The sequence below is a fragment of the Sorex araneus genome, chromosome 1 (assembly GCF_027595985.1).
Source record: "Sorex araneus isolate mSorAra2 chromosome 1, mSorAra2.pri, whole genome shotgun sequence".
Taxonomy (NCBI): Eukaryota; Metazoa; Chordata; class Mammalia; order Eulipotyphla; family Soricidae; genus Sorex; species Sorex araneus.
In genome coordinates, this window is record NC_073302.1 from 233,701,826 (window position 1) to 233,716,132 (window position 14,307).

The 14,307-nt window shown below is 36.2% G+C and overlaps 1 protein-coding gene across 5 annotated transcripts in view; it reads right to left on the minus strand.

Annotated features, from left to right (window-relative positions):
• Window positions 1-14,307, minus strand: part of NBEA (neurobeachin) — a 625,086-nt gene that overhangs the window by 231,808 nt on the left and 378,971 nt on the right. For all 5 annotated transcript variants that reach the window (XM_055142057.1, XM_055142054.1, XM_055142047.1 and 2 more), the window contains one exon: window positions 900-1,043. In XM_055142057.1, coding sequence (XP_054998032.1) covers window positions 900-1,043 — 144 coding nt within the window. The remainder of the gene's footprint in view (window positions 1-899; window positions 1,044-14,307) is intronic.

Sequence of the window (14,307 nt, forward strand, 5' to 3'; positions counted from 1 at the left end):
TATTAACTTGTGTATATCCAGGAACTGATGCCAAGAGTTAAATTACAAATGTCTTCTAGAAGGAAGAATAATTTGGTATCTCCTGTTGGACATTATCGATAATTTCTTCATTTTGGCAAAGAAGATAATTTTTTCACTGGTAGAAATATCATTTGAGGCCTTCATAAAGCATCCCAAATCCTATCTGCTCACTACACATGCTGCGCTGAAATGAACTGAGACCAGGCCAGCATGAAAACTAAAAGTGGGAAGGGACTCAGGTGGTGGAGACTAGTAGTGTGGAGATGGACATTAAGATAGGAAGGAAAAGGATATTCTAAAAAATGACAAGCAAAAAGGAAAGAGCAAATTTCAGTGATCAGATGACTGTGGAGGTAATTTTCATAGCTATTAGCACATCAGGGTTAGATGTAAGTGAGTGACTAATTAGCATAGATTTCCCTTCCTGATTTTCAAGGCAGTTAGATGAAAACAATTTTGTTCTACATTATCCTCTATAAAATGTTGCTCTTCATTCATAGAAAGTATATGTTTTTTGTTTATTCTTAGTAAAATGCATTTTTTGTTTGGACAATGCTCAGGGCTGATTCCTGGCAGTGCCCCAGGACCATGTGAGATAGAACCAGCAAGGAATATGTGCAAGGCAAGCACCTTACTCAGGGTACCATCTTTCCAGGACTTAAAATATGACTTTTGATGTATATTTTCCTCTTTTTCATAACATAAGTTAATGTCCTTTCTTCAATACCCAAAATGAGAGAAGGTAAATTATCAACATTCACATAATTAAGAATTGTACCAATCACTAGCACTTTCTCACCTAGCAGACTGAAGTAAGATTCAGTAACTTTGTGGCTATACAGTAGATAATAACCAATAGAAAGAAATTAAAGGCTTACCTGCAAGATTGTCGATTTCTTTCTCTTGCAGCAGACTGACTGCATCATCATCTCCTTCCAACATAAGTTCTGTCTCCGCATTCTGATTCACTATTGCTTGACTTCTGAAAGTTTTCTTGGACTTTATTACATCTTCTTCAGTGCCTAATGACATTGAAAATATAATAACTTAGATCACTGGGATTTTTTTTGCTTCCTGTATTAGAAACAGCTGCTTACTCGTGTGTGTGTGTGTGTGTGTGTGTATGTGTGTATGTGTGTGTGTGTGTGTGTAGCTTCATAAATTTAGAAGGTTTTACCCTCCTTATCTCCTTTGGTCTTCTAAATCCGTGGTTTTCAGCTGCTGTCTGTGGAGCCCAGCCAGTACACAGGTGTAAAAGAATTCAAAGCCACTGATCTACACAGTCTAACTAGATTTTCATCACTGTTCCATAGACAAGTGCTGGTCTACAGGTCTATAAAGGTTAACAACCACTGTCAGGAAAGTAAGAAAGGTAGGGCCTATGTAATCACCTGCCTTTATTTTAATAAATAAGGAAACCCTTAATAAGGGCTGGAGGGATAGCACAGCAGGTAGGGCGTTTGTTTTGCACGCGGCTGACCCGGGTTTGATTTCTGTCCCTCTTGGAGACCCTGGCAAGCTACTGAGAGTATCTCGTCCACATGGCAGAGCCTGGGAAGCTACCTGTGGTGTATTCAATATGCCAAAAACAGTAACAAAAAGTCTCACAATGGAGATGTTACTGGCGCCCACTCGAGCAAACTGATGAGCAACAGGATGACAGTGACAGTGATACAGTGAAGGAAACCGATAATAATGCTATGTGATTTGTTGAGTGATCTACCTACTCACTGGCTGGTGATAGAGAAAGAATGACCTATAATCCATCTCATGGACACTGGGATCACTGCATTTTATTAAACATGTGCACCTTCACCACGGATTTTATGTCTGAGCCACAGAATCATGCAGTATTATACAATTATACTTTGGTGTTTCTTAAATCATTAATAGGTCAGATCATTAAAAGGTAGCTAGAACAGATATGAAGAAAATAAGAAAGCTTCCACATCTGAAGGGAGACATGGCTGTCCTAGGGAAGCTACAGAACAATGGAGTTAAGAATGGTGCAAACATAAAACCTATTTCACAAGAGTGATTTTCTCAGTGGTCCATGAAATAAATAGAAGTTTTCTACAATAATATCTGTACGTTGCTAAGGAAAATAAAACAAAAGGCCCAAATCAAAAAAGATAAATAAAAGATAAAATAGAAGTACAGAAAAATTTCACCTAGAATTAACAGGGCCATCAAATACTTCAATATTTACATTTAAACACTGCTTTGGGAAGTAACATTTAACTTTGGGTAGTAAATGAATCTGAAACAATTTGAAATGCAATTAAAATTATATATAAATTATTTTCTTTTAAATTTGATTGGGGCCACACCTGGCAAGTGCTTAGGGCTTACTCCTAGCTGTATTTAGAGGTAACAATTAATGATGCTCAGGGAACTATATGGAGTACCAGGGACTGAACTGGGTTTGACCCTGTGCAAAGCAAGTACCTTTCTCTGTTCTATGTCTCTACCTAAGTAATGCTTCTATTTCATATTGTATTTCATATCACTTGAGTTTGGAGAACAAGATGAAAGAAATGTAACAGGCTTCAAGAAATTGCACTTCTTAGCATGAAATAGGAAATTATTTTCTATCTCATTTGATATGGTAGATTCATTCATGAAAATAGGAGCCTGATAAATCAGTTACACCTTTTCTTCCATTATAGTTCTACAGGATGCTATGTTGATGTGTATATATGATATCTTACTCCAAATTTTATCATATCTATGGCTAAAACTGTCTCCAGTTAACACTTTGCAATACTTCTAGGTCAACTGTCATCTCAGCTTAGATCTTCTGATAGTCCACAACCACCCTGTTGATGCTGTTCAACCATTTTCCTGGTAGTGAATCAAGCTGTCATAAAACTCGTATTGTGAAATAATATTGGCTTCTTTATGATCTGCACTCTTCTTTCTGTGAACAACTCAGAGTTACTTCTGTCTTGGAAGAGCAAAAAGCACAAGTTGGGCAATGGTATTGGTCTGGTAGCACTGAGAAAGGCATTCATTAGGTAGGCCATCTATCATCTTAGTTCTTAAGAATAGCAACAAGAAGAAAGCATGAGTTCAGGGATGGAGAGATAGTACTGTGGGAAGAGCACTTGCTCTGCACATAGCTAACATGGGTATGATCCCCAGCATCCCATATGGTCCCCAGAGCATTACCAGGAGTAACCTCTGAGCATCACTGGGTGTGTGTGGCCAAATACAAAACAAAAGAACATAAAAAACAAAACAAAAAAAGCAAGCAAGCAGGGTTTCAATACAGCTCAATGATATAAAGCTATAGGTTGTTAAATATGTAGCTTGCTAAATACTTCAGGACAATTATTAAAAAAAAATCAAAGCTATGTGAGAATTGATACGGATAAATGGGTTCTGTTTTATTTCACTGATTCAAAATGAATATTGTTCCTGAAATAACTATTGTATATAGATTACTTTAATGCATCAGAACTTCTTCATTTTACTGATTTTACTGATTTTTCATGGGGTGTGCTTGGCCATACAAAGACGTGTTTAATGGTAGTGCACAGGGGGTTGGATTAAGGAGAGCTACATGCAAAGCAAATGCCTTAACTCCCATAGCTTCTCTCTGGTGCTTTATTTAGCAATTAATATCCACCGTTACAGTAATCTTCGGGGAAGCTTCAGCTTCCCTCCCCGCCCCGAGCAGAGCTTCCACGGCCGAAGACCTCCAGAGCCTAGTCACAGCCATGCTCAAGGCCCCTCTCCACATGTTCGGACGATCCTCATGCATGAAGGTACTGGCAGAAGAACCCAGGTGTGTGGGACCCGGGGCTGAGACCTTCAAGCCTGCTGGGATAGGGACTGGGTCTCTTTCGCCCAGATTTCCCATTTTCCAGTAGCTAGGCAGATCAGGACTGCCCCTGGGGCCGTGTAAGCCCACCAACGGCCAACATCCAGAGACTTAAAACCAAGCTCCTAGAAGCGGCCGTGAGACATCTTATAGCCTAGTTCTCCCCCTGGGAGTTTTCTGCCCACATAGGAGAGCCTCACAAGGTCCCCATGGTGTATTCATATTCCAAAACCAGTAACAATGATGGGTGTCATCCCCTGACCCTGAAAGAACCTCCAATGTGGCATCTTTGGGAAGGACGAGTAAAGAGAGGCTTCTAAAATCTCAGAGCTAGGACAAATGGAGACATTACTAAGACTGCTAGAGAAACTCGATGATCAACGGGAAGATGATGATGATGATGATAATGATGATGACAGTAATCTTCAGGGGCCGGCTATCTTTAAACATACTTGCTTCCTGAGTAGTAACTTAATTTGAGAAACTCAGAGCTTACATTATCTGAGAATGGAATAAGCAAACTGAACTGTGACCCACCAGACATTTCTTCAGGTATTGCCAGTCATAGTTCTACTAGCCCCCTTTAACTGGCTCTTTTCAATTCCAATTTAACTTTCAAATCACTTGTTGCTTTATCATCCTTTTTGACAACCTGCTTACTTAATCCACAAACCAAGAAAACATTCAATGAGGTAATAGCTAGTGCCCCAGCTCAGGCCATCACTGTAATTTTTTTTTTTTTTAAGAGAGCGTCCAAGTCTCCCTCAATTGCCCTACCAGACTTTTGTTGAAGCGATTTTCAGGAAACATCACCCTGACTCTTACCCCCCCTCAATCAATTAATATTCAATGCAAGGCTGATGCTACAGAAAACTAAAACTCCTTAGCATGACTGATCAAGGACATTTTCATTATGTTCTTTTTAAATTTTTTTTCCTCTACAAGTGAAACTTTATCATTTACGGCTTCAAAAAAAATAGTGATTTATCATACCACTTAAGTGGTATGTTCCTTCCGTTTTTGTTTAGCTACTTTATACATGCCTTCAAAGTTCATTTCTTCCAGATGCATTTCCTAACATTTCCTAATTAACTCCACTATACTTTCACAAAACTCACAGTCTCAGTAATGGGTTACTGGTGTTACTTGTAATGTGTTTTAGCTACTCCACTATTTACTTTATCAACGGTCTACTTCTGCAACTTAATGCAGGGCACCATTTGGGCAGGCCACAGGCACCCGCTGAACTGATGTCCAAGTCTACTGCCCCCAATTCCCTTCTCTGGCTTCTCAAAGAAGGTGGTCATGCTTTCTTCCTTAGTTCTCCACCACACTGCTGCTACAGTGGACGAATTATAGCTGCTTGCTTGTTGGTTACTACAAAACTGTCTCCGAAGCTCCTTGATGAATGGGACATGCTCCTCCTTTTGTATTTTCAGTAATTATGACAATACCTGGCTCACAACAAGTACTTAAGCTGAACAAATTAAAAAATTTAGATATAAAAAATGACCTCTGGAATTTTTATTAAAATGAAAATCCTAGAATACCTAAGATTTGCATTCAATTTTTTTGTCAACTAATGATTAATAAACCCCATACATTTATACAAAAGGAAGACATTTCTTTATAGAAACTGGCATTTGAGACTTTAAATTGATGAGTGGGCAGACAAAGCAAGTTTTACCTTGAATCACAAACATGTAAAATCTTGTGTCATTTCAAAAAAGAGCATGTTACTTTTATGCAATTAATATTAAAGCCTTCTAATAAAAAAAAACATGTTCAAGTAAGATAGGCTCTGGAACATATATTAAGTTTTCCAATTTGTCCCCTCTAGTTTTAAAGCAGTCTAACCACTATACCTTTAAAAGATCAAAACTAATCCATTCAAACACAGAAATGATCCTTCGTGTTCAAGTGTTACCAGTTTAAAACTTCCTGATTTTATGGTACTGCACCAAACATTTATCTAAATTAAAGTGTGAGAGATCCAAAGGTGCTTTTCAATCACAATATCCTTTATGAATTAGAGTTTCATTCATCAAAATTACAGGCAAAAAGAGGTAAGGTCTCACAGGGCTGTCTCATTACAAGGCTTATAAACACTGTCCTTAGAAAGAATTGGTTTAACACCCAACAAATCAAAATCTGATTGGGAAGAGAATTTATTTGAGATCATCTATCTTCCGAAGACATGCTGGACTGTGTGCACTGCTTGGCCTCTTCAGCCATTCATCAAGAAATTAACAAGCGAATACCACAAACCACCGGAATGCCTCATGTGAAAATGTGAAGTATGTGTAAACTTGGATAGGAAACACGGAAAGCTATATCCTAAGAATATAATAAAATGCCTTAAACTTAAAGGATTAGAATTCAAAAATACTACCACAGTGTGGATAAATGAAGCAAAGACTAAATTTACAATGATACAAAGTATGAATACAGAAAAATCTTTCTATATATATCATGCTTCCTAGTGTGTGTGTGCATGTGTGTGTGTGCTTGAATTTCAACATTTTAAATTATTGCAATACAATTACATACAATACAATTACATGAACCCAAATAAAGTTTATTTTCCATAACATTTCTATTAATGAAAAGGATCTTTGAAATAAAAATATTTTAAAAGTTAACAGGAAAATAAATATTCCTATCATGTTATATCCTAGCATCATTAATACTATAATTGTATTTTATTGTCATTTACAATAACCTTTTTGTATTAAGTGAATATAAGTTAAAATACAGAAATGATAAATTGGACAATTCCTTTACACTACTCACAGGCTATGTACTTGGTTAAGTCTATATAATCAAAGAAAGAGAGCAAAGAAATAAAAATTTCATTTGTTAATCGAATGTCCTTTCCTACTGATATAAAAAGCTCATTTAAAGAAAAATATTACATAGTAGTTTATTTAAAAGGAGTTATTCTATAATCAACTCTTAAACATGATACTTATGAAGAAATTATGAGCCAAATATCTTTTTGTGGCTTAAAAGTAAAAATATAAACCGATACAAGCCATTTTAGCACAGAATTAACTTCTTAATAGTTTTGCATTATTATTTATTTTCACTGAGTATGGAAATAGATATATACAATTTGTCAGGTGTTGGAACAGTGTACGACTGAAACCCAACAATTTTGTAACTCTGTATCTCATGGTGATTCAATAAAAAATATTTTAAAAGAAATATACATTTCTATATATACTCTATTTAACTACATCTATTTAACTACATTTTATGTGCATCACTTACATTAAAATACATTTTTAATGTTATTTGATATGTGCCATCAAATATAGTTAACAACTCACGATACAGACCCTGCATATTTACGAATCACAATATTTTACCTCGTCCTTCATATTCCTCAAGAGCTGAGTGCTGTTTCCAAACATGCAATGATGTTCACACCTGTAATTCTGACATATGTAATTTCCTATACATGGAATTCTCTTACCTGACTTGTCCTTCAACGTTCAGTCTATTACTTCTTTCTCTGTATAACCTTTGTATTTCAGAAATTAGTCACACTAACTATTATGATTTAGGGGGATATTTTAGTTAGTAATTTTATTAGACTTTACATTCACTGTGTCAAGTGTCAAAGATGATAAAAATGTTTGCTGAGTTGGTACATAAAATACATGAATATATGTGAATATAAGTATGTATACATCTGTATGATTAATATACAGATATTACCTAAGTTAATTTTCTCTTTATGTCCTTTACACTTTCCTCACAGATGAGGAAATTGGGATATGTGATTTGAAATTCTGTAAAAAGTACAAATGTGCGCACAAGGGGGTGATGTGTATGTGTTGTGTTGTGTCGTGTTGTTCGGAGTTCCGTGCTCGAGTTCCGTGCTCTAGAGCCGCTGTGTATGGACTGGATCAGGATGGCTCCTTCATGTGCTCTGCTTCTGTGTGTGCTGCTGTGCTCTCTTCTGTCTGTCTCTCTATCTCTGTCTCTATCTCTGAAGTCTCTCCTCTGGTCTCTTCCAACCTCTCTTTTGTCTCTGCTTCTGTGTTTTCTTTCTTGCTTCTGTGTCTTCTCTCTGCTTCTGCTGCCTCTGTCTGTGTCCTGCTGCCTCTTCTGTCTCTGCTGTCTCCTTTGCTTTTGCGGCTTTCCCTACTTCTGTTACAGTCTTAGTTTATATAGCAATCACATAGGGCAGTAACACAAAGGTGGGTTGAACATTAACAAATCAACAAAGAAGGGTAAGACCATTTCTTGAGGAGATTAACAAAATCTCATCTAAGGAGATTATTCCAGTTTACTAGTAGATCCACCCAAAGGTGGGGTCCAAACAAGGGTGTGTCAGGGTGTGTCCCTTTCTTCCTTCCTCAGCTAGTAATCCGCTTACATAGTTAGAGTAAATTTACTTCTAATATTTCTAGCAATGTTATTCTGTATGAGCACAGTAAGAGATATATCAGACTTACAGTTTGATTCTTCCTGAGGACATTCACTATATATTCCAGACCACAGTCCTTAGGTCAGGTTAGTCTTCCTAACCCCAGCAGGGTCCCAGTCTCGTCATTACTTTTGGATCATAACAGCATTTATCTATGACCATGTTCTCAACTTATAGCTGAGTATTGTGGAGCTTTGGCCTGGCCCATTTCGATGCCAGGGTAGCTCACAGCTTGTCCTTGGTCTATTCTGTCCCTTGTCGGGACCATGCTTTTGAGGTGCTAGGAACTAAGGGCAACTGAGTCGAGAAAGCAGATGCCCAGGAGTAAATATTTTTGGAGTCAATAGGCTCCCAAGTTACAAAGCATAATATTAACTGTCTTCCTGTGTCCATACATAAAAGCTATTTCTCTAAGGTAAAATAAGTTCCCTGCAGAAAGGCTGAAAGGACAAACCCAATGTTATCCTACAAAATTCCTTAGTTTTTTCTTGAACATCCATTAAGAAGAACAAAGACCAGAGCAATAGCACCACAGGTAGGTGCTTGCCTTGCACATGGCTGACCCAGGTGGTATCCCAGGCACCCCATATGGTCCCATGAGCCCCATCAGGAGTGTTCCCTAAGTGCATAGCAGGATTAAGCCCTGAGCAGGATTAAGCCCAGGTATGGCCACAAAACCAAAACAATTATTTTAATTTTAAAATGAACATACTTTAAAAAATTTGGATCAATCTTATAATTTCAGCCTTTCAAACCATGAAAGAAAAATAAATATTTATATATTTATCAATTTGACTCCCACAGAGCTATTGGTTTATTGAAATATGAGACACATGGATGATAAATACTTTATATATTCTATATATATTATATTAATATTACAAATTTCAAAATGTTAAATGTATTACTAAGAAACCCCAATGATTCTAACACAGAAAATCAGTTTTATAAAAGAATGTAATTAATTATTTTATTATCGGTTTCTGGGAAACACCTGGAAAATATCTAACCTGCTGTACTATCTCTCCAGCCCCAAGAAGTTATTATTTTTTTGAAGGAAATCTTTTCAGTATATACCATCTCACAATATTTTATTTATTTTTGTTTTAGGGCCATATCTAGTGATGCTCAGGGATTATTCTTGGCTCTGTGCTAATGGATCACTCCTGGATGTGTGTAAGGGACTTCATGGGATGTCAGGGGATTGAACCCAGGTCGTCTGTGTGCAAGGCAAGTGCCCTACCTGCTGCACTATCTCTCCAGTTCCTTCACAATATTTTTAATTTGTAAAATATTTTCTTAAATAAAGTAACTTTATGCAAGTAAGATAGTGTTGCAATTCATTTTTCAAACCTAGATGTTTCATCCCGAAGTATGAAACATAAGAGTACTATGGGAATTTTAAAAATAAAGGTTATTTTCTCACTAAAGCTCAAATCAAAATAACAAATAGCTTTACCAGACATATTTTAGAAACTTAAACTATACCAGTTTAATTAATTAATTAATTAATTAATTAATTAATTAATTTTTTGGGCGCTTTTTTTGGGTCACACCTGGCAATGCTCAGGGTTTACTCCTGGGTTTGCACTCAGGAATCACCCCTGGCGGTGCTCAGGGGACCATATAGGATGCTGGGAATCGAACCTGGGTTGGCCGTGTGCAAGGCAAACGCCCTACCCGCTGTGCTATTGCTCCAGCCCCCTATACCACTTTAATTTACACTAAAAATGACTTTAAGATAAATAAATCCTTGACAAATTACATTAGATATGGTGACATATTTCATGCAATAATATATATAAACCTACAGATTAATCTACCGCTAAGCTACAATTTTGAAAAATTTGTAAACCATGAAAGAATGCTTATTATACAGAGAGGTCATCACTTAGCATATTAAATGCTGAACTTAATGTGAGATAAAAGCAGTATATAGATATCCTACATATGATAGTATATATAATATAAATAACTTACTATGACTCACTTTCATGTGAATATTTTTCTTGGTATGTAGCTTATATACTCAAAATTAGATGTTTTTGCCTTTAAAAAGACTATTTCCTTTTTAAGAAACATAAGTTATGATAACATAAAGGTAAATATCTGCTGGAGATTAAGGATGAAAATAAATTCATATTCTATATGGAACAGATGTTTTTTAAAAGAGAAGAGATTCTGCAGCAAAAAGTCCTACTGGTAAAAACTGTTAGTAATAATGAATAAAAGTACATAAGAAACAGCAATGATAAATCTCAAGCCAAGTGTCTGACTTTATCAATATAGGACTATTTTCTGAAAACAAGTATTTCCATAAATAAAATGAACTTTTTAATAAATAAATGGTTTTTATTTATTGTTTTAAGCACACTTTAAGTAAAAATCTGATTAGCTACTGAATTCAAAAAGCACTTAGAATTTCAGCAGGTCAAGCATCAAATTCTTCTTCGATTAATTGTAGGCTTTCTGTTTGAAAGCACTGCTTTCACTATGACTCCCACCTCAATTGATTTCTGTTGTTGTTGGCAAAGAATGATTAAATCATGAAGAATATATACTATCTAAACTACCATAATATTAAAATCCCAAAATAAGAGCTTTACATTTATACTGAACTTGATCAGAAATTTTAATCTTTAAATGAATCAATAATTCAAGCTACTTTATGGTTAATTTTAAGTATATCATTTGACCAACTTAGAATATAGAATCCTTTGTTTTTTTACTAATGAGAAACTTGTATAGGCTTCTGATCTTTTACGAATTACACATAAATAGTATATCTGTGCTAGCTTGTTCTTTAAACAGCTGGAGGAAAATATTTACATGATATAGTTAACTTAGAGAATTAACAATCTGGCATTAATTAAGATGAAATGTTCACAAAAATTACTGTAAGTGGCAATTTCTTATTCAGATTATCTATCCTTGTAGATGATTTACTGGAATCTAAGAAATAAAGGGAGAAAATGGCTACCTAACATCAATAGTTATTGCTCAGTGGAAAAGGGCATCAAGGACACTTGCAAGTAAAAGAATTGGATCAATATTAACGTGATTTTCATTTCATGCTTCCCCAACTCCAGTAAGCTGACAATATACTCTGATTATGTGAACTGCCTCAGAGTAACACAGAAAAGGTTATTAGAGCAAGAGGTGGAAATGGAATGCACTTTTTATATTGACAGGCCTGCTAATAGACTATACTGATTTTCAAAGACATGCAATGCAGTTTTACAATTTGGTTCTGACAGCAAAAATGGAATTTCATTTATTCCCAATTCAAAATATTCATATGTAAGCAATATTTTTCAGAGCAGACCAACAAAGGGGCACTCATAAACAATATTTTAAAACTAAAAATGTTATTAAAAAGGTGCAAGAAAATATTATTGAATTTAAGTGCAGAATTACTAAGCATGCAATGTTCATTTAATTAACTGTTTTAATGAAGTGAAAGAAGGAAACTGCATTCAAATGCTTTTTAAAGTATATATGATAAACTGCTTTAAAAATATATGTGGCAAATGTAGTCTTTCTGCAGTTAAGACTAGATATTAATTGATAAGATTGTATTAGCCACAAAGCTAGTCTCATTTTAAAATATTTTAACAGAATTTCATTATAATAAAAACTGAGCATTAAATTCTAAAACACAGAAAACTTAGACCAGTTTGTGGCCCTTTAATATCAAAGAGCACTGGAAATGAATTATTTCTCTGACTGGATACAAAGCATAGTATTTGGTCCACCTGCTTAGAAAAAAAACAGCTTTAAATATAAATGCATCCTATTTTTCAGTGGTTGTCTATAAGCTCTCTCTGGGAGAAAAAGTTTCTCCTTTAAATTTACTTTTTGACATTTTTTTAGCGTTACCACAAGTCTATTTCTTTTCCAGAAAGAAGGAACAGAAAAAACAAAGAAGCCTTGTAACCTTAACCAAGAGGAATTGATGGCCAATAAGTAGCAGCAAGAACAGACTTTTGGTAATTCTTTTTTTTTTTTTTCTTTTTGGGTCACATCCAGCAATGCACAGAGGTTACTCCTGGCTCTGCACTCAGGAATTACTCCTGGCGTTGTTCAGGGGACCATAAAGGATGCTGGGAATCCAACTGGGTTGGCCCAGTGCAAGGCAAATGCCCTACCTGCTGTGCTATGCTCCAGTCCCCTTTTGGTAACTCTTTGAATTAAAGAACAACTGAGCAATCTGAATAACAAGTGAGTGGGGTGAGTCCTTTGGCAGTGTGTGGCCTTAACCAGAAAAATTTCTTCATTTATATTCATGTTTTTGGGGACACACCCCAAAACTCAGAGGATCACGTGGTACCAAGGATCAAATATGAGCTCACTGCATATAGAGCATCTGCACTGGTCGGCTGACGTCTCTGGGGCCCCTTTATTATTAGCTTATGAGCAACCTCAATTCACACATTAGGAATTTGTATTTTTCTGCAATGTTTGTGTTTTATATACTACGTCCAAACAGTTCCCAGATTGTCTCTGACAATTAAATCCAAGTACATGAAGGTTTTGTTATAAAGCCTGTCACAAAACTCAGTGTGGGAAATAAATGACTTTAAAACAATGAGAAATGGAAGTGTGCGTGGTCTGGACTAGTTCAGCCAGTTAGAGAGCAACTATTTCTGAGACAGGAATGAAAGAATCGACTAAGAAAATGCTGTTTTCAGTGAAAAACAGAATAATCAGGGAACAGTCCAGGTTTATTATTTCAATCATTACAAAACCTAAGTAACTACAATACTTTTACAAATTCACGGAATATACACCATATGAATAAATTCATTTATATGGATCCATAACATCAACGTATTTTTATGGATTACTGGTTGCAATAATAAGATAAAATCTACTTAAAATTCTAACATAAGCTTAAAATGGTGGAAATATTCCATAATTTCTCTTGCAGTCAAGAAAATTTCAAAAAGCAAGGGTAGGTAGGTTAAGGGGGTCCCTTGGACAACGGTGGAAGTGGACACTCTGGTGGAGAGTGTGATGTTGCAACACTGAATGCATGAAACCATAACATTAATTGTACTGTAAATCATGTCGCCTAAATTAAAAATAGTTGTACAAAAATTCTAAATTTGTCATAGTGACTCATCATAGCAAAGTAGTAGTATTTAAATAGCTTCTTTTCCATCTTCGACATGTCACTTACTTCTAGGTGTGTCATCATCTCAACTAAAACTCAGGTAACAGTGCTCTCAGTTGACACTATTTTCACAGTACAGTTGCTTCATTTTTGCAGTGTCTCTCACAACACACTGTGCTCCACTCTCCAGCTCCATTTTCCATTCCCTAGAAAGTTGTGTTGTGCCACATGGTTCCTTTCTCCAGATTACCACCACTTCACCTACTGGTGTAAGAAAAATCTTCCATCGACTTTTCAAGCAAGGTTAACTTGTGCTTTATCAGTTAGGTAAATTCTTTCCCTAATCTCAAATGGCTCTTGGAGGCTCTTGAAAGCAGCAGTCAGGAGACCCAACAGGCAGGTGGGGAGTAGGAATTTTCAGCTGATTGGTGGAATTCCGTGCAAGGACCTGAGGACACAATACGGCCAAGAGACCCCGGAAGTGCTTGGGGACCTTCAGAACTGTGCCCAATGATACTTAGGGGGTCAGGGATAAAAACTTAGCTCATCAGCACAAAAGGCCTATGCCTTAACCCCTGTAAAATCTCTCCAGTCCCAGCTAGCACCATTAAACACTTCATAAAAGTATCTGTCATGCTGGACTAATATGTATCACACTGCACCACAAATACAATTGTATGTATATTTTATGAAAACTAGTCTTAAAAGAATTTAAGGTTCTGAAGAGTTCTTTGCTGTTCAGGAGTAAGTTCAGCAATATACAACTGTCAGTTCTTACATATTTTTTGCTAGATTTTGGGTCATACCTGGCAGTGTTCACGAATTACTCCTGGCTCTGTGCTCAGGGACACTCTTGGCAGTGCTTGGGGGACCTATGCATGCATGGGATGGGGTCAGTCACAGACA